Source organism: Schistocerca gregaria, chromosome 11 (assembly GCF_023897955.1).
Source record: "Schistocerca gregaria isolate iqSchGreg1 chromosome 11, iqSchGreg1.2, whole genome shotgun sequence".
NCBI classification, from domain to species: Eukaryota; Metazoa; Arthropoda; class Insecta; order Orthoptera; family Acrididae; genus Schistocerca; species Schistocerca gregaria.
Genome location: NC_064930.1, coordinates 72,125,243 through 72,150,853, shown reverse-complemented (window position 1 = coordinate 72,150,853; position 25,611 = coordinate 72,125,243). Strand labels below are relative to the sequence as shown.

Below are 25,611 nucleotides of genomic sequence, written 5' to 3'. Positions count from 1 at the left end.
TCCGTGTCTCGTTTCCTGGATGTTGGCCCTCCCACTGATGTTTTAAATTGCTTTGCACAGCTCTCTCTCTCCCTCGCTTTTTCTTCCTTGAAAATGACTGGCTTTTCACATGTCGGAATATCGGCTGCCTTCGTAACCGCTTCCAGCCCACATACCCATAAGTTGTTTGAGCAAGTAGTCATTTCATATTAAATGCTACTCACTTGATGGAAGAACAGTAAGGGTGTAAATGACACAGCCATCTGCCCATACATCCCACCTATCCACCAATTCACACAGCCATCCAACCACCACCCATACTGGCATCCATACACCCACCAATCGCAGTGTGGGGTAGCCTAACTGTCTGATGCACCTTGTCACAGTTTGCGTGGCTCCCCATGTCGGTCGTTCGAATCCTCCCTCAGGCATGGGTGTGTGTGTGTTGTCCTTAGTGTAAGTTAGATTAAGTAGTGTGTAAGCCTAGGGACAGATGAGCTCAGCAGTTTGCTCCCATGGGTACTTACCACAAATTTCTAAAAATGCCCACTAATCCACACACCCACCCAACCACACTTTGATCCATCCATCGATCAGTCCATCCATCCATCCCATGCATACATACATCCATCTACCAACCCATCCCCTGCCTGTCCACCCACCCTATCTATTCATCTATCCATTCATCTGGTAACATGTATGAATTGTACAGAAAGGTCGCTCACCTGCAAAATGTCGACATAGTCCAGCTGCAACAGCTTGAGGCTCTTCTCGATGCTCTGCCGGGTCTTGCTCGCTGAAAAGTCGAACATGCGGCGAGGATCCAGTTCATAGCGGCCCACCTTGGTCCCTATGTAGTATGCCTGGCGGGGGACTTCCTTCAGGGCCTAAAAAGGCACCACTCAGTGAGGGAGTCAGCAACGAAGGATAAAAAACATACCACATGGAATGTGCCACGTGGAAATGTTGCATAATTAACGGCATAACATGAGACTTCTGGATGTATATCTATACCCACGTCTGTGTCTACATCCACATCTACATCTGCACATGGCCCTTCAGAAACATCTACATCTCTGTTTACATTTACATCTTCATTTATATATACATGTAACGGCATCTATATCAAAGTCTGCATGCAAAACATATCAGACAAGAAAAATATCTTCAGAGTTAAACATGAATTGAAGAAACCAGATTCCAAAGTAGCCACCTTCTGATAGGTGTATGTATTATTGAGCCATCAGTTTGGGAACTTACTTCTCCAAACTACTGATACGAATAATTCACAGGTAAAATGCAGAAATCGACCTCAGGGTAGATTGATTTGGGTTACAGAGAAATGTAGGAACATGCAACGCAGTACTGACCCTACAACTCATCTTAGGAGAAAGGTTAAAAAAAGGCAAACCTATCTTTACAAAATTTGTACGATTAGAGAACATTTTCAAAAATTTAAGATGAGCACAATGTTCGAGATTCTGAAGGTAAGAGATATAAGTAAAATACAATTTCTACAATAATCAATGGCAGTTATAGGTGTAAAAGCACATGTTAGGGAAATAGTAGTTAAGAAGGTAGCGAGACAAGGTTGTTGACTATCCCTGGTGTTATTCAGTCTGTATGTTGAGCAGGCTGTGAAGAAGCCCAAAGAAAAATTTGGAGAAGGAATTAAAAATTCAGGGGGAAGAAAAAAAGCCTTGAGGTTACCGACGACATTTAAGTTCTGAGAAAGACGGTAAATGAAGTGGAAGGGGAGTTTGTGGGAATGATTTATGTTTGTAGAAAGAAGGCTTTCACGACCAGGTTTTTGGCTGTTGATATACTTTCCAGGATGTGAGGTCGTGGTCCAAGAACTTTTCTGCTCCTTACGTTTCGTCCAGGACTGCGCTGGACTTCCTCAGAGGCGCTGCTCCGCTGAGTCTTGCCGACTGACTGGTCGGGTTTTTTTTTTCTTTATTGTTATTTTAAACCTATACATAGGTAGGCCAGCAGCGGCGTAACTAAGCCGCTCTTCGGCCACAGACATGAATATAGTACAGGCAGTAATAGACACACAGAGACATGGAGGTTAAAAAACAGTAGACAAAACAGAGTAAAATAACAGAAGCCGTTCACTGTTGAGCAGTCAAGTTAAAAGTGATTCAGACAGCACAACGGAGAGATACAAAGTAGCACACGTGAACGATGGAGCACGGAACAAGAGACACGGATGCACTAGCGGGACGACAAAACACATAAGCACTGCGGTGACAATTCCGGCGGTTGGTGATGCACTTGTCACACGAGTAAGGCCGGGGACCTGCCAGAGGGAAGGGGCGAGGGTAGGAGGGAATGGGGGAGGGGTTGATGCCAATGGGGAGAGGATGGGAGAGGGAGGGGTGGTGTGTGGAAGCCCAGGGAGAGGGGGAGGGGAGGGAAGGAGGGAGGGAGAGAAGGCAGAGAGGGTGCCCACAGGATAAGGAGAGGAGAGGCAAGGCAAGGCTCAAAGTTGGTAGGAGGGGTAGATGGAGGGGAGGAGGGCATCATCCGGGAGGGGGAGTTGGCGGAAGCCACCTTGGGAGAGTGTGTGGAGAGTGTGAAGATGGAGAGCAGGTGGGATACAGGAGTACAGGCGCGGCAGCGGGTTGGGGTGGGAGAGGATGGGAGAGACAAGCGGGTGGGGAGGATCAAGCTTGCAGGAGGTGTAGAGGATCCGTATCCATTCGAGGAAAAGGAGGAGGTGTGGGAAGGGGATGAGGTCATAGAGGATCCGCGTGGGGGAAGCGAGGCGGATGCGATAGGCGAGGCGGAGTGCATGGCGTTCAAGGATTTGAAGGGATTGGTAAAAGGTAGGAGGGGCGGAGATCCAGGCGGGATGCGCATAACAAAGGATAGGACGGATGAGGGATTTATAGGTGTGGAGGACGGTGGACGGGTCCAGACCCCATGTGCGGCCAGAGAGGAGCTTGAGGAGGCGGAGTCGGGAGCGTGCCTTGGCTTGGATTGTCTGGAGATGAGGGGTCCAGGAGAGGCGACGATCAAGGGTGACGCCAAGGTACTTGAGGGTGGGGGTGAGGTTAATAGGACGGCCATAAACGGTAAGATAGAAATCAAGGAGACGGAAGGAAGGGGTGGTTTTGCCTACGATGATTGCCTGGGTCTTGGAAGGATTGACCTTGAGCAACCACTGGTTACACCAAGAGGTGAACCGGTCAAGATAGGATTGGAGAAGGTGCTGGGAGCGTTGCAGGGTGGGGGCGAGGGCTAGGAAGGCGGTGTCATCGGCGTACTGGAGAAGGTGTAGGGGGGTGCAGGCGGAGGCAAGTCTGCCGTATAAAGAAGGTAAAGAAGAGGGGAAAGGACGGAGCCTTGGGGCACACCGGCAGAGGGGTAGAAGGTGTAGGAATCCGTGTTGTGGATGGTGACATAGGAAGGACGGTGGGAAATGAAGGAGGTGACCAGACGGACGTAGTTTATGGGAAGGGCAAAGATTTGGAGCTTGAAGAGGAGACCAGAATGCCATACTCGGTCATATGCGCGTTCAAGGTCGAGGGAGAGGAAGATGGCAGAGCGACGGGAGTTGAGTTGTTCTGAGAGGAGGTGAGTGAGGTGAAGGAGAAGGTCATCGGCAGAGAAGGATGGCCGAAAGCCACATTGGGTGGAGGGAAGGAAGCGGTGCTGGTGGAGGTGCTGGTGGATGCGGTGGGTAAGAATGGATTCCAGGACCTTGCTGAAGACCGAGGTAAGGCTTATAGGACGGTAGGAGGAGACAGCGGAAGGTGGTTTATCAGGTTTGAGGAACATTAGGATCCGGGAGGCTTTCCACAGGTCGGGGTAGAAGCCGGTGGACAAGACCACATTGTACAGTCTGGCCAGGGTGGAGAGGAAGGAGGCGGGAGCTTCACAGAGGTGACGGTAAGTAACACGGTCGTGACCAGGAGCGGTGTTGCGTTTGGTGCGGAGTATAGCTAGGATGTCTTGAGTAGTGATAGGGGTATTGAGTTCGGTGTGTGTAATGTTGTCCAAGTATTGGAAGCCAGAAGCGAGTGGAGGGACAGAAGTGTCAGTTCGATCGCGGACATCGGGGAAGAGGGAATAATCGAACTGGGGATCGGCAGGGACGGTAAAGATATCCGTGAGGTAGGAGGCAAAATGGTTGGCCTTACTAAGGTTGTCAGGAAAGGGACGGTCATTATGGAGGAGAGGATAGTAAGGGGGGGGGGGGTTTAGATCCGGTAAGGCGGCGGAAGGCAGACCAGTACTTGGACGAGTTAAGAGGTAGGGTAGCATTAAGACGGGTGCATGTCTGTCGCCAGTCCCGGCGTTTCTTAGCCGCGAGCAAGGTCCGGATGTGTCTCTGGAGTTGCCGGTGGCGTCCTAGTGTGTCCCGGTCACACGTGTGAAGGAAGGCACGGTAAAGACGACGGGGTTCTCGAAGGAGGAGAACGGCCTGTGGGGGTAAAGTGGGACGGTGCGGGTGGATAGCGACAGTAGGGATGTGGGCCTCCACGGCCTCAGACAAGGTCTGCTGGAGAAAGGACGCGGCATGGGTGATGTCATCAGGTTGGTGGTAGGTGAGGGGGTGGCTATCGACTCGGGTAGTAAGGGTATCCCGGTATGCATTCCAGTCGGCACAGGAGTAATCACAGACATACTTGGGGGGTGGGTCAAGGCGAGGGTCGGTACGGGGGCGACGACCATCAGATATGGTAAGGAGGACAGGGAGATGGTCACTGCCAATAGGATCAAGGACGTCCACCGCTATGCGGCCAAGGAGGTTGGGGGAGGCCAGGACAACATCAGGAGTGGTATTGGATTCAGGGCGGGTGTGTTGGGGAAGAGGAAGGACATCTCCTTGGAGGGTGGCGAGGAACCGATGCCACCGCCGTAGCTGGGCAGCGGAGCGACTATGGATGTTAAGGTCGGCGGCAATCACGTAGGAGGAGAAGGTACGGTCGATGTGGGAAAGGAAGTCGAAAGGAATAGGGGCAGTGGAGCGGACATAAATGGTGGCACAGGTAATGGTGAGGCCGGGGAAGAAGAGGCTGAGGATCAGATGTTCTGTGGGGTCAGGAAGGAGGGGTTGGATCCGAACAGGGTACAGTCGATGTGGGGACTGGTCGGGTGTCTGAGAGCGACTTATATATTGTGGGAAAGGGGGGCGTGGTTCAGGTGACACGTGATGAGCAGTGATAATCCATAGCAAAGATAAGGTTGACTATCGATTACCACCTTGTAAAAGATAAAAATTGTTAGCAAGAATAACTAAGACATCCAAGTAAGATATTCTGTTATCCTTTTCTATTTCCATGATACACTGTATTTTTGGGTGAATTTTATTTAGATTTCTTTGATAAAAATACAATTTACCATGGTAATAAAAAAGGATAACAGAATATCTTTCTTGGATGTCTTAGTTATGAGACGGTCCGATAGAAGCTTGGAATATAAAGTTTTTCGGAAGGCAACACACACGTACAGATATTTACATGAAAATTCTAATCATCCACAACGAAAAAGGGGTGTCATAAAAAGTCTTGTCGATCGAGTGCAACGGATACACCTGAACATTTGGATGCTGAAGTGAAACACCTGAAGCAGGCTTTTGAGAAAAACGGCTACTCAAGAAAAGAGATAAATAGAATTTTGCGTCCAAGGAACAGAAGACCAAAAGATAAGAATGAACCACAACGACAGAAAAATACAGTAGTTCTCCCTTTTATTAAAAAAAGTAACAGATCGTATCGGTAAGATTTTACGAAAACATGACATAAAACCGGTCTTTAAACCAACAAAGAAAATAAGTCAAGTACTACGATCTGTGAAGGATAAACGCCCTCCCCTGTCGACATGTGGTGTGTATAAAATTCCATGTACCAGTGGTATAGTTTATATTGGTACTACCAAAGGAAGCGTAAATACGCGACTGAAAGAGCATAAAAGTCTTTGTCGACTTGGAAAAATAGAAAAATCAGCTGTAGCGCAACATGCTCTTCAACCAGGCAACCACTGAGTGAAGTTTTCGGATACCGAAGTTTTATCTACAACGTTAAATTACTATCCACCATTAGTACAGAGCGGCGAAATTTCGCGCGACATCACCTGCTGCACCTCTCCTGGGCTCGTGACCTTAGCGTTGCACCCCAGACTACAGGAAAATGGTAGCCTCGTCAGGTGAGCCCCAATTTCAGTTGGTATGTACAGGAAGATAGAGATTGGGATATATCCAGCAAATAATTGAGAGCCTAGGTTGCCGGTGCTACTCTGAGATGAAGAGGTTGGCTCGGGAGAGGAAGTCGTGGTGGGCCAGATGAAACCAGTCAGAAGACTGATGACCTCAAAAAAAAAAAAAAAAAAAAAAAAAAAAAAAAAAGACAGAGGCTTAAGGACAGGCGTATATCCTCCGCATTATTTGCGAGTGGAACAGAGAAAGACTAGTGGTGCTAGGTGGTATCCTCCACCGTGCACTGTAAGGTGGTCTGTGGACTACGTGTTAGATTCAGATATAGAATTTACCGTGGCAGTCTATGTAATGCTGCCTTCCACAGAACACCTACTGCAAACAACAACTCGTTCGGTTAGTATGTTTTGTTCTTTTTCAGCTAGGCTAGGCTGGGCCAGCCTGGACCGCTGGCTGGTGGCTTACCTTACCCAGGATGTCCTCGGAGCGGCCCTGTCCGTACCAGGGCGCCGTGTCGATGTAGTTGACCCCCTGGCGGATGGCCTCTCTGATGGTGGCGATGCACTCCTCCTCCGTGAAGCGCCTTCAAACAGCGGTATACTTTGTTACAATATTTCTTCAGATTGGACTGGAGGAGAAGCAACTACACTGACACGCCTGCTAAATCCACTGCACAGAACAGGTGATTATGATTGTGCAAAGGGCCAAATAAGGTGTCGGTCAGGTGCACTCAGAATTGTAATTTGTTGTAATTCAATGACACGTTCGAACCAAACCGGCCAACGGACCCACGCGACTGCACCACGCGGAGATAAATGCCTGGTCCGCAGCAACTGGCTGACTCCTCTCAGAATGCCGACAACGTAGTAACTAAGCATGCACGAAGACAATTCGGGAGTCAATGCACACACACACACACAGCCGACTCATGAACGATCGGCGAGCCAAAACGCGTCGTCCGGTAGGAAGATCTACCGAGGATCCACCCAGACTGTGTCCCTGCTCAAGTGATGCGTGGCTGCAAAGGCCGGGCGAGCCACGTCGACGCAGACCTCACTGCTCCAACCCGACTGCACCACTGCCGCATTGCAAGTCCAGACTGCGCTCGAGACACGTTCCAACTGACTGCCAGGCCGAACTCGAGACACCAAATCGCCACTCGAACCCGCTTACGACAGACGACGCTAGGAAGTACACTACTGGCCATTAAAATTGCTACACCACGAAGATGGCGTGCTACAGAGGCGAAATTTAACCGACAGGAAGAAGATGCTGTGATATGCAAATGATCAGCTTTTCAGAGCAGTCACACAAGGTTGGAACCGGTGGCGACACCTACAACGTGCTGACATGAGGAAAGTTTACAACCGATTTCTCATACACAAACCAGTTGACCGGCGTTACCTGGTCAAACGTTGTTGTGGTGCCTCGAGTAAGGAGGAGAAATGCGTACCATCACGTTTCCAACTTTGATAAAGGTCGGATTGTAGCCTATCGCGATTGCGGTTTATCGTATCGCGACATTACTGCTCGCGTTGGTCGAGATCCAATGACTGATGGCAGAATATGGAATCAGTGGGTTCAGGAGGGTAATACGGAACGCCGTGCTGGATTCCAACGGCCTCGTATCACTAGCAGTCGAGATGACAGGCATCTTATCTGCACGGCTGTAATGGATCTTGCAGGCACATCTCGATCCCTGAGTCAGCAGATGGGGACGTTTGCAAGACAACAACCATCTGCACGAACAGTTCGACGACGTTTGCAGCAGCACAGAGTATCAGCTCGGAGACCATAGTTGCGGTTACCCCTGACGCTGCATCACAGACAGGACCACCTGCGATGGTGTACTTGACGATGAACCTGGGAGCACGAATGGCAAAACGTCATTTTTTCAGATGAATCCAGGTTCTGTTTACAGCATCACGATGATTGCATCCGTGTTTGGTGACATTGCAGTGAACAGACATTGGAAGTGTGTATTCGTCATCGCCATACTGGCGTATCACCCGGAGAGATAGTGTTTGGTGCCACTGGTTACACGTCTCGGTCACCTCTTGTTCACATTGATGGCACTTTGAACAGTGGACGTTACAATTCAGTTGTGTTAACGACCCGTGGCTCTACCCTTCATTCGATCCCTGCGAAACCCTACATTTCAGCAGGATAATGCACGACTGTATGTTGTAGGTCCTGTACAGGCCTTCCTGGATACAGAAAATGTTCGACTGCTGCCCTGGCCAACACATTCTCCAGATCTCTTAGCAACTGAAAACGTCTGGTCAATGGTGGCCGAGCAACTGGCTGGTCACAATATGTCAGTCACTACTCTTGATGAACTGTGTTATCGTGTTGAAGCTCCATTGGTAGCTGTACCTGTACACACCATCCAAGCTCTGTGTGACTCAATGCCCAGGCATATCAAGGCCGTTATTATGGCCAGAGGTGGTTGTTCTGGGTACTGGTTTCTCAGGGTCTATGCATCCAAATTGCGTGAAAATGTAATCAAATATCAGTTCTAGTATAATATATTTGTCCGATGAATACCCATTTCTCATCTGCATTTCTTCTTGGTGTAGCAATTTTAATGGCCAGTAGTGTAATAGCAGTCGAGCAAAGATGCCACGAGATGGCACATATCGATACGCGCTGGTAGCGCCAGTCATTGTGAGACCAAAGGGAAACTCTGTGACAGTAGTAATTTAAATTAGCGTAGCGAGGCGGAAGTACGTTAAAAACAGGCTGATGTCGGGAACACGAGCCATGCACGGCTCATACAGGAGTGGCAAATCTAGAGAGTGGGAGCCTGACTACAAAGGGCAAAGATGTAGGATAACCACAAGTGTCAAATAGTTCAGTGACAGGCGTAAGTATGCAAGTTAATAAACGCCGTCGATGCTGTGACGGCTAGGCTGGGAGAGTGAGATGAGCAGTACCTTCACATCAGGCTTTACACGATTAGTTGATGGCAGCACCGAGCGAGGTGGTGCAGTGATTAACACACTGGACTCGCATTTGGGAAGCTGACGGTTCAAACGCGCGCTCGTCCATTCAGATTTCCGTTGAGAACGAAGTCTTTCTTGACAACACTCGTATGTAAAACATTCTGGGTTTTCTTGGCGCGTAAATTCGGGATAAAAGGGGATGATGCGCCCTGTTAAGGGCAGTCTCAGCCTCAGGGTCCCTGGAATTTATAGTATCACATGTGAGTGTGGAAACAGTTATATTGGTCAGACCATTCGTACCATTTGCGACCAGTGTGCAGAACTCCCAATGGCATATTAAAAATAGAGAACTAGAGAAACTAGCAATTGCGGAGCACAGACTCAATGACAAACCTAAAACACTGTTTGATAAAACAAAAATTGTGTCGCATGCCTCCACACACTGGGATTCTGTTGTTAAGGAGGTTGTTGAAATACGAATGAGCGAGAAGAACTTTAACCGTGATAGCGGATACTACAGGGCGTTTCAAAAATGACCGGTATATTTGAAACGGCAATACAAACTAAACGAGCAGCGATAGAAATACACCGTTTGTTGCAATATGCTTGGCACAACAGTACATTTTCAGGCAGACAAACTTTCGAAATTGCAGTAGTTACAATTGTCAACAACAGATGGCGCTGCGGTCTGGGAAACTCTATAGTACGATATTTTCCACATATCCACCATGCATAGAAATAATATGGCGTAGTCTCTGAATGAAATTACCCGAAACCTTTGACAACGTGTCTGGCGGAATGGCTTCACATGCAGACGAGATGTACTGCTTCAGCTGTTCAATTGTTTCTGGATTCTGGCGGTACACCTGGTCTTTCAAGTGTCCCCACAGAAAGAAGTCACAGGGGTTCATGTCTGGCGAATAGGGAGGCCAATCCACGCCGTCTCCTGTATGTTTCGGATAGCCCAAAGCAATCACACGATCATCGAAATATTCATTCAGGAAATTAAAGACGTCGGCCGTGCGATGTGGCCGGGCACCATCTTGCATAAACCACGAGGTGTTCGCAGTGTCGTCTAAGGCAGTTTGTACCGCCACAAATTTACGAAGAATGTCCAGATAGCGTGATGCAGTAATCGTTTCGGATCTGAAAAATGGGCCAATGATTCGTCTGGAAGAAATGGCGGTCCAGACCAGTACTTTTTGAGGATGCAGGGACGATGGGACTGCAACATGGGGCTTTTCGGTTCCCCATACGCGCCAGTTCTGTTTATTGACGAAGCCGTCCAGGTAAAAATAAGCTTCGTCAGTAAACCAAATGCTGCCCACATGCATATCGCCGTCATCAATCCTGTGCACTATATCGTTAGCGAATGTCTCTCGTGCAGCAATGGTAACGGCGCTGAGGGGTTGCTGCGTTTGGATTTTATACGGGTAGAGGTGTAAACTCTGGCGCATGAGACGATACGTGGACGTTGGCGTCATTTGGACCGCAGCTGCAACACGGCGAAAGGAAACCCGAGGCCTCTGTTGGATCACCTGCTGGACTAGCTGCGCGTTGCCCTCTGTGGTTGCCGTACGCGGTCACCCTACCTTTCCAGCACGTTCATCCGTCACGTTCCCAGTCTGTTGAAATTTTTCAAACAGATCCTTTATTGTATCGCTTTTCAGTCCTTTGGTTACATTAAACCTCCATTGAGAACTTTGTCTTGTTGCAACAACACTGTGTTCTAGGCGGTGGAATTCCAACACCAGAAAAATCCTCTGTTCTAAGGAATAAACCATGTTGTCCACAGCACACTTGCACGTTGTGAACAGCACACGCTTACAGCAGTAAGACGACGTACAGAATGGCGCACCCACGGACTGCGTTGTCTTCTATATCTTTCACATCACTTGCAGCGCCATCTGTTGTTGAAAATTGTAACTACTGCAATTTCGAAAGTTTGTCTGCCTGAAAACGTACTGTTGTCCCAAGCATATTGCAACAAACGGTGTATTTCTATCGCTGCTCGTTTAGTTTTTATTACCGTTTCAAATATACCGATCATTCTTGAAACACCCTGTATGTAGATGTAGATGTAGCTGCTGCTTTGCCTGACCGTCATCGGCGCTAGTAGCGCGTATCGATATATCCCCTCTGATGCGATCTATCGTCAGCTGCTATGACTTCCCGGTTGTCATCTGTCGTGGACTGTGAACTCCCCCTCCCAGATGATGACCTCTCTTCCTCCATTTCTCCCTCCTATGAACTCTGATCCTCACCCCCTCCTTCCTTCTGTCCTCTCCCTGGGCTCCCTCTTCCCCCTGTTCCATCCTGTTTTCTCCCTGCCTAACCTCTCCCTACTTCCCTTCTACCCCCCCCCCCCCCCGAGTCCTTTTGTATTCCCCTCCTCTGCCGTCCCCACTCGCCGTTGAGTGTGCCCAGCAGCCCCTCCCCCCTCTTATGGGTCCTCATCCTCCATCGGCTCCTTCCCCCCCACCCCCTTCGTTTTTCCTCTCCTCCCCCCCTTTTTTATTTTCGCATCATCTGTCCAGTTCCCGCCCCCCCCCCCTTCCCTCGGCTAGGGTATGTCATATTTGCCAACCTTTTGGTGCAGTGTTCCAGTGAATGTTCAGTGTTGTCCGTCTCTCCAAAGTGTTGCGAACAGAAATCATGCTGTCGCTGGGTGTGAAATTTATGACTTTTGCCAACACAAACCAGACTTTCTCCGTGTTTTTTAATTGTCTATTATTTTACCTGTCTTCCTCATATGCATGTTATTAGCATCATCATCCCTTTGTTCTACGTATTAAGTTCCACGATTTTTTCGCCATGTTACCATTTAACTCTCCGATTTTATCGCCTGTTTTTATTAGTTATTACCTTCATCTTTTCAAAACAAATTCTGTAGGCTGAAGAACGGCGTACTAAGCTGCTGACAGCCCGCCCCCTACAGGGAGAATCGAAAATCAATAAAGAAAGAAAAAGAAAAACTGTTCTGGAGTCAGTCGTGCTAGGAGGAGAGTTCACGGTGGCAGTTTGGGTCACAAATGAGTTGGGCCCTGGCAGTCAGTTGCAACGCGTATGGAGCGCAGCCCGGCCAGCCTGTCGCCACCTTGTAGCAGCTGTGAGCCCTGTGTGGACGTCGCTCACCCGACTGTTGCCCCCACGCCATCACTTAAGCCGGGCCTGACTTTTATTGGTCTGTCAGTTGGTCCGAGGACACCTCCGTGCGGCGTGGTTGACTGGGCCAGCTGGCAGCGTCTGCGCAGAGTCGGGGTCTGTCGGGAGCTGTCTGACTGGTACGACCATCGTCGCTCGTCGACCCGGGAGGTGAAGTTTGAGTCGTTTTGAGCCTTATGTTGTTCGTTCCGGCGTTGCTGTTGTGGAGGTTTCCCCGTGAGCAACAATGAGTGAAGCGTATCCAAGGTTCTCGGGTGTCCAGCCAGATCCGATCGTTCGAAGTTCCACGATATTTCGGCGAATAACCGTTCCGCCATCATCGGCTGGTGCTGATGGAATGGTCTGTCGCGCTGTGTCCGTGGTATTTATGTCCGCGGGGTCCCGAATCGTACCCCGGCGAGGAGAATAACAAATGAAGTACGGCACGCGCATACCGAAGCAATGGCTCTGCTGCCGGCGCTACAGAAGCGCAGCAGCGTACTTCGCGGTGACGTTGAATCCGTGGTACGTGCAAAGAAACTAGGTGCCACAGTAGAATGAAAGGAAAGTAACGGAAGGTGTTTAATTTGTAACTACGTAAGACGAAAAAGTAGCTTTTGTGTGAGTTTGTGTAATCCGTTTTTCGGTTTGTATTTCCGTCTTTGAGTGCGCTTTTCCCTCGGAAAGTAAGGGCGTATAGAGTTGAAATTGTTATGGCGTAGTAAGGTCGGTGGTCGCTTGGCAGTGCCAAAGGTTTAAGATTGTAAGTGAAGGCAGCGAGGAGCTACGGACGTTTATGCAGCGTGTTTTGAAATACGAAGGTAGAGACGCGACGCGCCCTCTAGCCCAATAGAGTGGTCTGCTTTGATATACAACTGTGTGGCGACGTACAAAGATACTACTTTTCAGAGTAGAATAAAAGGAAAGTAACGGAAAGTGTTTATTTTGTAACTATATTAGCCGAAACAACCGCTTTTGTGTGAGTTTGTGTAATCCGTTTTTCGGTTTGTATTTCCGTCTTTGAGTGCGCTTTTCCCTCGCAAAGTAACGGCGTATCGAGTTGAAATTGTTATGAGGTACCAAGGTCGGTGGTCGCTTGTCGGTGTCAAAGTGTTAAGATTGTAAGTGAATGCAGTGAGGAGTTACGGTCACTTACGTCGCGTGTTTTGAAACAGGAAGAGACGTGCGTCGTCTAGCCCAGCTAGATTAGTTTGCGTTGACGTAGGGCCATGGGACGCGGAAAGAAACCAGGTTATCACAGTAGAACGAAAGGACAGTAACGGAAAGTGTTTAATTTGTAATGACAAAAGCCGAAATAACAGTGTTTAAAACGAGCTTTCCCCTGAGGTTTTCATCTGGAGGCCCATCTACACCTGCTTAACACACGAGCGTCGGCATTCTGCAGACGGAATGGCCGTAGGCTCCAGTGTAGTGAAGGCGCCTTCAGCTGCTCTTCACACACAAAGAATCGTAATTTGATGCAAGTACAGCGTTCCTGCTCCGTGTACAATGCAGTAATGAAACATATGACGTCCCCTTATTGGACAGATGCCTGCAGTGAACACCGGCATGTGAAGAGTGCGTTTACGTTCCAGTGTGCCGTCGTAGCAGAGGACAATAGATCAGGGGGGTTAGAAGATTTCCGAATTTTCGGCGACTGGGTATTAGAATGCACTGTGCTAGCTGCAAACATAGTGCTTAATAACTCGGTGACAGCGTGTAAGAGTGCGTAAGGCATGGTGCGAAATGTTAAATGCACTTCCTATCGGAGTATTTGGTACCTTCTAAGGCTTCTCTTTCTCAAGGAATATTGTTGACAAGAGGGAAGGCTACACAAATTGAAGAAGCTGCATTCTGTATTCAATATTCATCTATTTACAACGTCGCTGCAGTGGTCCCCATTCACATATGTTAGAATTTTGAAATATTGCCACTGTTCAGACCTATCTTCCAGAGAGTACTTTGCAAACCATTCTCTTCTTAATACGGCCCGCCAGCCTATCCCCGATGTTATTCAATCTGTATATTGAGCAAGCAGTAAAGAAAACAAAAGTTCGGAGTAGGTATTAAAATCCATGCAGAAGAAATAAAAACTCTGAGGTTCGCCGATGACATTGTAATTCTGTCAGACACAGCAAAGGACTTGGAAGAGCAGTTGAACGGAATGGATAGTGTCTTGAAAGGAGGGTATAACATGAACATCAACAAAAGCAAAACGAGGATAATGGGATGTAGACGAACTACGTCGGGTGACGCTGAGGGAATTAGATTAGGAAATGAGACACTTAAAGTAGTAAACGAGATTTGCTATTTGGGAGCAAAATAATTGGTGATGGTCGAAGTAGAGAGGATATAAAATCTAGACTGGCAATGGCAAGGAAAGGGTTTCTGAAGAAGAGAAATTTGTTAACATAGAGTATTGATTTAAGTGTCAGGAAGTCGTTTCTGAAAGTATTTGTATGGAGTGTAGCCATGTATGGAAGTGAAACGTGGACGATAAATACACTCCTGGAAATTGAAATAAGAACACCGTGAATTCATTGTCCCAGGAAGGGGAAACTTTATTGACACATTCCTGGGGTCAGATACATCACATGATCACACTGACAGAACCACAGGCACATAGACACAGACAACAGAGCATGCACAATGTCGGCACTAGTACACTGTATATCCACCTTTCGCTGCAATGCAGGCTGCTATTCTCCTATGAAGACGATCGTAGAGATGCTGGATGTAGTCCTGTGGAACGGCTTGCCATGCCATTTCCACCTGGCGCCTCAGTTGGACCAGCGTTCGTGCTGGACGTGCAGACCGCGTGAGACGACGCTTCATCCAGTCCCAAACATGCTTAATGGGGGACAGATCCGGAGATCTTGCTGGCCAGGGTAGTTGACTTACACCTTCTAGAGCACGTTGGGTCGCATGGGATACATGCGGACGTGCATTGTCCTGTTGGAACAGCAAGTTCCCTTGCCGGTCTAGGAATGATAGAACGATGGGTTCGATGACGGTTTGGATGTACCGTGCACTATTCAGTGTCCCCTCGACGATCACCAGAGGTGTACGGCCAGTGTAGGAGATCGCTCCCCACACCATGATGCCGGGTGTTGGCCCTGTGTGCCTCGGTCGTATGCAGTCCTGATTGTGGCGCTCACCTGCACGGCGCCAAACACGCATACGACCATCATTGGCACCAAGGCAGAAGTGACTCTCATCGCTGAAGACGACACGTCTCCATTCCTCCCTCCATTCACGCCTGTCGCGACACCACTGGAGGCGGGCTGCACGATGTTGGGGCGTGAGCGGAAGACGGCCTAACGGTGTGCGGGACCGTAGCCCAGCTTCATGGAGACGGTTGCGAATGGTCCTCGCCGATACCCCAGGAGCAACAGTGTCCCTAATTTGCTGGGAAGTGGCGGTGCGGTCCCCTACGGCACTGCGCAGGATCCTACGGTCTTGGCGTGCATCCGTGCGTCGCTGCGGTCCGGTCCCAGGTCGACGGGCACGTGCACCTTCCGCCGATCACTGGCGACAACATCGATGTACTGTGGAGACCTCACGCCCCACGTGTTGAGCAATTCGGCGGTACGTCCACCCGGCCTCCCGCATGCCCACTATACGCCCTCGTTCAAAGTCCGTCAACTGCACATACGGTTCACGTCCACGGCATGCTACCAGTGTTAAAGACTGCGATGGAGCTCCGTATGCCACGGCAAACTGGCTGACACTGACGGCGGCGGTGCACAAATGCTGCGCAGCTAGCGCCATTCGACGGCCAACACCGCGGGTCCTGGTGTGTCCGCTGTGCCGTGCGTGTGATCATTGCTTGTACAGCCCTCTCGCAGTGTCCGGAGAAAGTATGGTGGGTCTGACACACCGGTGTTAATGTGTTCTTTTTTCCATTTCCAGGAGTGTAGTTTGGACAGGAGGAGAATAGAAGCTTTCGAAATGTGGTGCTACAGAAGAATGCTGAAGATTAGATGGATAGATCACATAACTGATGAGGAGGTATTGAATGCATTTGGGGAGAAGAGGAGTTTGTGGCACAACTTGACTAGAAGAAGGTATCGGTTGGTAGGACACGCTCTGAGGCATCAAGGGACTACAAATTTAGTATTGGAGGGCAGCGTGGAGGATAAAAATCGTAGAGGGAGACCAAGAGATGAATACACTAAGCAGATTCAGAAGGATGTAGGCTGCAGTAGGTACTGGGAGATGAAGAAGCTTGCACAGGACAGAGTAGCATGGAGAGCTGCATCAAACCAGTCTCAGGACTGAAAACCACAACAACAACAACTCGAATAATTATTACTGTTAATGTTAATAATTATTACTGTCAATGTTAATAATTGTTGGTGTTAATGAAAAAGCGTCATCGCCAACTTTAACCGCATCTTATAGCATGCCGAGTGTTCTCGATTGTAATGCACGCAGTATGATATGTAATATCAGCTCTGCCTACAGTGCTTCTTGCATTGCAGTACCTTTATTCCTTATCACATAATTAACTCTATTTAGAAGAAACGTGAACAGTTCTGGTGACATTATAAGTTGATCAAAAGAACTTTTGGATCTTCCGTTATAAATTGTTTCGGAAAGGATGCTGGGCAACAGAGCTGACGTCTTTTCTACATCCAGTCACGAACCGAAATACGAATCTTATTTCTTTTTCTTATGCAGCGATTCCACGCAACAAGCTTTTAACTACATCACAACTCGTGCGACGTGCTGCTGCCAAAACTTTCATTTCAGACAGGACTCAGGGACCCACGAAACGACGAAACTGAAGAGTAAACTGGTTTCGCCGTGTCTACAGTCAAATATGAAAGCAGTTGCGTGCAACTCATCCCACGCAACGAGTGGCGCAACCCAATGTCGTCGGGTAAACTAGGCTTAAGGTCTTAGGTTTCAGCTCTAGCCACATCTGTGGTTCTGCAACTTCGCTGTCAGCGGCATTTGCATCTGGCACGCTTTCGTCCCGGTGATAAAGCCAATGGCAGCGGTCCTGAGGTCATACAGACGTGGAAGTGTTGGAATCACATATAAAAGATACTCCAGTAAGGTTACACGCCAGTCAGTCTATTTCAGTAGCTGCTTCAAGATTTTGTACGACAGACGAAGTCAGTCATATTGTGGAGTATTTCTCAGATCACGTTAGCCACTCTGGGTAGAAGCAGGCAGACGTTTCCCAATATTAGTTGAGTCCATTTATTTCACAGCTGTTTGAGTCCACATGTGTCGGTAAATTTCTCGTGTTTTATTGCAATAGCATATACTTCTTTCTTTCACTGACATGGTTATTGTTTTAATTTGTGCTCTAACATTAGCCACGTGGAGTATTCATGAATGACAGGGCCAGATTTCAAGATCGTGTTGATTTAAAGTTTCCGTTGCGTACATTAACACTGACAGATCTTGTACCCGATCATCTCTGACCTCCACAGTTGGGAGGTAGAAAAGGACTTGCGAAAATCCCGCTTTTACCAAACGCACAAAATAAACGAGAGGAGTCGTGTTACATGATCAAGAAAATGTTGACGGCTGTCATACATCACAATATCTTCTTCTTGTTGTGGTCTTCTGTCAAAGAACTGGTTTGATAAAACTCTCTACGCTGCTCTATCCTGTGCTTACGGCAACATACATCCTTCTGAATCTGTTTAATGTATTCATGCCTTGGTCTTCTTCTACGATTTTTAGCCTCCTCGCTTCCCTCCAGAACTGAATTGGTAATCCCTTAATGCCTCAGAATGTGTTCTACCAACCGATCTCACTTCTGGTCACATTGTACCAAAAATTTCTCCCCAATTCTCTTCAGTACCTCTTCATTATTTACGTGATCTACCCATGTAGTATTCAGCATACTTCTGTAGCACCACGTCTCAAAAGCTTCCACTGTCTTCTTGTCTACATTGTTTCACTTCCATATATAGCTACACTCCACGCGAATACTTTCAGAAAGGACTTCCTGACACTTAAATCTACACTCGATGTTAACAAATTTCTATTCTTCAGAAAGGCTTTTGTTGCCATTTTATATCCTTCCTACTTCGACCATCATCACCTATTTTGTTGCCCAAATAGTAAAACTCACCTACTACTTCAAGTGTCTCATTTCCTAATCTAATTCCCTCAACATCAACCGACTTAAGTCGACTACATTCCATTATCCTCATTTTGCTTTTGTTGATGTTCATCTTATATCCTCCTTTCAATGCACTGTCCATTCCGTTCATCTGTTCCTCCAGGTTCTTTGTTTTCTCTGACAGAGCTACAATGTCGTCGACAAAGTTTTTATTTCTTCTCCACGACTTTAATTCCTACTCCAAATTTACTTTTGTTTCCTTTACTGCTTTCTAGATATACAGAGATATAACATCTGGGATAGGCTACAACCCTGCCTCATTCCCTTTTCGTCCATCGCTTCCCTTTTGTGCCCCTCGACTCTTATAATTGCTATCTGGTTTCTGTACAGCCTTTCGCTCCCTGTATTTTACCCCTGCCACCTTCAGAATTTGAAAGAGAGTATTCCAGTCAACATTGTCAAAAGCTTTCTCTAAGTCTACAAATGCTAGAAACGTAGGATTATCTTTCTGTAACCTATCTTCTATGAGAAGTCGTAGGATCAGTCTTGCCTCTTCCTAAATTTCTCCAGAATCCAAACCGATCTTCCTGGAGGTCAGCTTCTACCAGTTTTTCCATTCGTGTTAGTACTCTGCAACTATGACTTATTAAACAGATAATTCGGTAGCTTTCACACCTCTCAGCACCTGCTTCCTTTAGAATTGGAATTACTATATTCTTCTTTTTGAAGTCTGCGGTTATTTCGCTTGTCTCATACATCTTGCTAACCAGATATGACCTCTCCCAAGGCTATCAGTAGTTGTAATGGAATGTTGTCTAGTCCTGGGGCTTTGTTTTGACTGAAGTCTTTCAGTGGTATGTCAAATTCTTCACGCAGTATCATGTCTCCCTTCTCATCTTTCTCTGCGTCCTCTTCCATTTCCATAATATTGCCCTCAAGTTCATTGCACTTGTAAAAATCGTCTTTAGGCTCCTTCCACCTTCGTGCTCTCCCCTCTTTGCTTAGAACTGGTTTTCCATCTGAGCTCTTGATATTCATACAGGTGGTTATCGTTTGTTCAAAGGTCTTTTTAATTTTCCTGCATGCAGCATCTACTTACCACCAGTGATATATGTTGGTACATCCTTATATTTGTCCTGTAGCCATTCCTGCTTACCCATTTTCCACTTCCTGTCGATCTCATGTTTTAGATCTGTTTATTCCCTTTCATCCGCCTCTATTGCATTTTTATATTTTCTGCTTTCATCGATTAAATTCAGTATCTCTTGTGTTATCAAAGGATTTCTACCAGCCCTCGTCTTTTTACCTACTTGGTCCTCTGCTGCCTTCATTATTTCGTCTCTCAAAGCTACTCATTCTTTTCCTACTGTTTCCCTTTCCCCTGTTCTTGTCATTCGTTCCCTAACACTCCCTCTGAAACTCTTTAAAACCTATGTTTCTTTTAATTTATCCAGGTCCCATCTCCTTAAATTCCCATATTTTTGTAGTTTCTTCAGTTTAAATATACAATTCATAAACAATAAATTGTTGGCAGATTCAATATCTGCTCCTGGAAATGTTGTACAATTTAAAACCTGGTTCCAAAGTCTCTGTTCTAACATTATATAATCAATGTTAACCTTCCAGTGTTTCTAGGTCTCTTCCATGTATACAACCTTCTCTCATTGTCTTAAAGTAAGTGTTAGCTGTGATTAAGTTACGCTCTGAGCAAAATTCTACTGGGTGGCTTCCTCTTTCATTCCTTTTCCCCAGTCCATATTCACCTACTACTTTTCCTTCATTTCCTTTTCTTACAATCGTATTCTCGTCTCCCTTAACTATCCGAATAATTTCTTTTATCTCGTAACATTTCCTCAATCTCCTCCTCATCTGCGGAGCTAGTTGGCATATAAACTTGTACTACATTGGTAGGTGTGGGCTTCGTGTCTATCATGGCTGCAATAATGCTTTCACTATGCTGTTCACAGTACCTTATGACTGTTAAATATGGAGTACCACAAGGATCAGTAATGGGTCCTGTTCTGTTCTTACTCTATGTAAATGACCTAAACATAAGCAATGACAGCAGTAAAATTTTTGAATTTGTTGATTATATGATTGTTCTAATGACAGGAAACTCAGAAGAAACTCTTGTAAAAAACATAAAGGAAGCCACTGATAGGCTAACATGTTACTTTGATGACAATGACTTCATAATAAACACTGAAAAAACTATAGCTATGGATATACACACAGTACAAACAAAAAAATCTGATATCACCCAATCTAGAGCTATATGGACAGACAATTGCCAAAACACCCTGTACCAAATTTCTTAGACTTCATCTACAAAACAACTTGAAATGGAAAGCACATATTGAGCAAATGAACAAAACACTAAATACTTCTTGTTTTGTGTTACATATATTAAAAAATTATACCAATACAACACCCTTTAGTGTGTATATTATGCAGTTGTACACTCTCACCTCCGGTATGGATTATGTTCTGGGGAAATTCTGGAGAAGCCATCATAACATTCAAAACTTTAAAAAAATCATAAGAATATTGGAAGGGGTAAATAATCGCAAATCATGCAGACCACTTCCTTGCATATATAAATATACTTGAAAATATAATGTATTTAAGGCAAAACTTAAATACAAAAAGATCACTCATCACTCAAAATCACACAATACATAGCTATGATACAAACGAAAACTGGATGTACATGTTCAAAGCGCCAACACAAAGTTATTTCAAAACAGCCTTATCCATCCTAGTATCAAACTATACAATGCCTTACCAGATACCATTAAACACATACAAACCATTGGTCACTTCAAATCTAAACTGAAGTTGTACTTGGTCGATCACTGCTTTTATACAGTAAATAAATACCTACAAAACTAAATTTTTCTGTGTTAACCCAATGTAGTCTCATTCAGAAGAACATTTGTATTTTATCCCTCTGTATATAGCGTAACAACATTTATTTAAGTATACATCATTAATTGATATATTAATGTGTGTTATTATGTACAAAGATATATTAAATGTAAAAGTGTTAATATTAATATAAAAATCCAAATATATCTTGTACATTGTGCAGCTGTAGATGATAATGGATCAATAAATCATATTCCTATTTTGTTATTCATTACTAAACAGACTCCTCCATTACCGCTATTTGATATTTTGTTTACAGTCCTGTATTCACCTGATGACAAGTCCCATACCTCCTGCCACCGAACTTCACTAATTCTCACTATATCTAACTTTAACCTATCCATTTCCCATTTTAAATTTTCTAACTTACCTGCCCGATTAAGGGATCTGACATTATCACTGTGCTATGTAGAATGCTAGTTTCGTTTCTCCTGGTAACAACATCCTCCTGAGTAGTTCCCGCCGGAGATCCAAATGGGGGATTATTTTACCTCCACAGTATCTTAAGGTTCCATTTAGCACAACATAGTAATAAGGTGTAGAATACGTAAATAAGACGTACTTCCCAGAGGGTAACAACACCAGTATACATGTGCTACTGCTGCTGCCCAGTCGTCATGTTTGTGTTTGTTTACATATGACTTATTCTAATAATGAAAAATGGCGGCCAGAGTATCAGGTAGGACATACCCATATAGGCTGCTGAGGACGCCACCGCCACAGCCGAGGTGAGACACGTAGAGGCCGGTCTCGCCCAGTGGGTTGTAGCGCATGGCGCGCACCGCTGCCTCGTCGTGGAAGCCGGGCACGAAGGTGGGGGGTAAGCCGGTGGGGGGCGAAGTAGGGGGTGACATGCCTGCCTGCAGCTGATGCTCTGCCTGCTGTCAGCTGCTGAGCTGCTGCTGAGCTTGAGGGCAGCGAGGTGTGTAGTGGGGGGGGGGGGGGGGGGGAATGGGGTCGTGCGTCGCGGCAGTCTGCAGCAGAGAGCTATGCACCGTCCTGGAAACATTGTCAGGAATGGGATACCTCCGCCTGTTACAGTTCTGCTCCTAAAGTACATATATTTTTTCTCTCTTCACACACAGTATAGCTAGACTACTATACTATATGATCAAAAGTATCCAGACAGTTGTTACAATTTTGCTCCTAAAGTACACATATTTCTTCGCACTCCACACAAGGTATAGCTATACTACTACTCTATATGATCAAAAGTATCCAGACACCCCTAAAATCATATGTCTTTCATATTAGGTGAATTGTGCTGCCATCTACTGCCAGGTGCTCCACATCTGCGACCTCAGTAATCATTAGACATCATGAGAGAGCAACTCTGTGGAACTCACAGACTTCGAATTTGATCAGGTGATTGGGTGTCACTTGTGTCATGCGTCTGTACGTGACATTTCCACACTCCTAAACATCCCTAGTTTCACTGTTTCCGATGTGACAGTAAAGTGGAAACGTGAAGGGACACGCTGACCCTGCCAACAGCTCAAGAGGGTCATAATGTGTAATAGACAGACAACTATCCAGACTGTCACACAGTAATTCCAAACTGCACCGGGATCCACTGCAAGTACTGTGACAGCTAGGCTGGAGGTGGCAATACTTGGATTTCACGGTCGAGCGGCTGCTCATAAGACACACATCACGTCTTGCTTGGTGTAAGGAGTGTAAACATTGGACGATTGAACGGTGGAAAACCGTTGTGTGGAGTGACGAATCACAATGGCAGGGTGTGGGTATGGCGAATGCCCGGTGAACGTCATCTGCCGGCGTGTGTAGTGTCAACAGTAAAATTCAGAGGCGGTGGTGTTATGGTGTAGTAGTGATTTTCATGGAGGGGGCTTGCATCCCTTGCTGTTTTGAGTGGCACTATCACAACAGAGGCCTACATTGATGTTTTAAGCACATTCTTGCTTCCCGCTGTTGAAGAGCAACATGATCGAGCACCTGTTCATAATGCACGGCCTGTGGTGGAATCGTTACGCGACAATAACATCCCTGTAATGTACTGGTCTGCACAGAGTCCTGACCCGAATTCTGTAGAACACCTCTGCGATGTTTTGGAACGCCGACTTCGTGCCAAGCCTCACCAACTGACATCGATACCTCTCCACAGTGCAGCACTCCGTGAAGAATGGGCTGCCAGTGCGCAAGAAACCTTCTAGCACCTGATTGAGAGTAGAAGCTGTTGTCAAGGCTAACAGTGGGCCAACACCATACTGAATTCCAGCATTACTGATGGAGGGCACAACGAAGTCATTTTCAGCCATGTGTCCAGATACGTTTCATCATATAGTGTACAAACAAGTTATTGTTTAATGTTGTAACGAAAATCTGGAAAAGTATTTGACCTATTTACTTCCAATTTTTACACAATAGTGAACATCCGATTGGAGATAGGCTATAGATTTTCTAATATGAATATATATGTGATATATATTGTTACCGAAAATCTCGGAAACTTTTTCACAGCTGTACCTCCAAGTCTTACACGTCAATCTAATAAAACCGCTTAGACAGACGGAGGTCATATATATATATATATATATATATATATATATATATATATATATGATACAGTCATATTGAGAAAAAAACATCTTGAACGACTAGACATAGAACGTTCGTATTCAGAGGACATATACATTAGTATATTCTGCAGAAATGATTACCATTTGAACACAGTCCTCCTGTGGGAGCAAAGTCAAGACCAATATTACTGCACAACACTACCTATCAGTAAAATGTGCCTACGGCTCTCGTTGACGCTATAAACCGCAGGTAATGGATCAGCGGAAGTGAAGGAAGTGGAGGATGCCTGACAGATGTATGCACAAACTGTATCATCAAATCATTGAGTTTGGAAGAGGACATATTATTGAGATAAGAGAATTTGACGCATCCATCTGGGGAATTTCTGATCATGTGAGACGAAATGTTTTTGTTGCGCAACAGGAGTGTGCATAATGTTTCATGGAAGGCTGAAGAACAGGACAGGATAGGTCAAGTTGCACCAAACGGCTCACTACCAATGAGATCGACACCTCATCCGAATGGCGCAACAGTGGAAGGCATTGTACACTACCTAGAGTGACAGTCCGTCGCCGGCAGTTATATCAAGGGTTACATATGCGTCGCCCACTTCACCACCTACATTTGACGAACGTGCAGTAGCGTGGTAGACGAAAAAAATGGTGCGAATGACACTGAGCACTATGGGACTTAACATCTGTGGTCATCAGTCCCCTAGAACTTAGAACTACTTAAACCTAACTAACCTAAGGACATCACACACATCCATGCCCGAGGCAGGATTCGAACCTGCGACCATAGTGGTCACACGGTTCCAGACTGAAGCGCCTAGAACTGCACGGCCACACTGGCCGGCTAACATGGTAGACGGCACTGGTGTTTGGAACGACGTCACTGCGGACAGGAATGCCATCAGACAGTGTTTTCGGATGAATCCCTATTCTGTTTGTTTGAAAATGGTGGCCGCATTTTGGTTCGCCACAGACAGGGGGAGTGGATTCACAGTGACTGCATCCACACAAAACTTACAGCTCCAATTCTAGCCCTTACGGTGTGAGGTGCTACTGGGTACATCCACAAATCACAGTTGGTGTGTGTCCAGGTGGGTATCACCATTGTGAATGACATCCTATGACCTACAGCCATTTTTCAGCGAGACAATGCATGACCACATGTTGCTGCACAATCACGTGCCTTCCTGTTATCACTGGACATCGGGCTTTTGGCCTGGCCCGTCAGATCACCAAACTTGTGGCCAATCGACAATGTGTGCAAACGACGGGTGCAGCGCTGTGATTTAGTGCCAACTACCGCAGACGAACTTTGCAGCCAGGTGAGTGCAGCATCGATGCCTTTTCCGCCTTATATGCGTCGATGCCATCGTGCATGGAACAAGTTATCAGGGCCGATGGCAGACCCTGTGCCTACTAAGCAGCAGGACATGTGCTGAACTGAGGTGACTGAAATAGTACTCATTTCTGCAGAACATCTGTTCTGCGAGTATGAACGTCCTATATCTAGTCATTCAAGGTGTTCTGTTTTTTCTAAACATTAGTGTATTTTAATATACACAGTTCGACAGGTATAAGTACAGACATAAGACACAACTGTTCCTAGGTGAGGACAGTTTACTGAACAACGTTTCATCAATATTTACATCATTGGAAGACTAATAATTGTACACTACTGGCTATTAAAATTGCTACACCACGAAGATGACGTGCTGCAGCCGCGAAATGTAACCGACATGAAGAAGATGCTGTGATATGCAAACAATTAGCTTTGCAGAGCATTCACACAAGGTTTGGCGGTGGTGATAACAC

General features: G+C 46.3%; 1 protein-coding gene across 5 annotated transcripts in view; it reads right to left on the bottom strand.

Annotated features, from left to right (window-relative positions):
- The window catches only part of LOC126295222 (uncharacterized), a 150,353-nt gene that overhangs the window by 102,809 nt on the left and 21,933 nt on the right, over positions 1-25,611 (bottom strand). For 4 of the 5 annotated variants that reach the window (XM_049987564.1, XM_049987568.1, XM_049987565.1 and 1 more), the window contains exons 2-4: positions 21,938-22,246; positions 6,608-6,725; positions 705-866 (exon numbers count right to left, since the gene is read on the bottom strand). In XM_049987564.1, the coding sequence (XP_049843521.1) occupies positions 705-866; positions 6,608-6,725; positions 21,938-22,101 (444 nt within the window). In that variant the 5' untranslated portion in view covers positions 22,102-22,246. Of the gene's footprint in view, positions 1-704; positions 867-6,607; positions 6,726-21,937; positions 22,248-25,611 lie in introns of those variants that run through there. The other variant, XM_049987566.1, reaches the window with a different exon arrangement.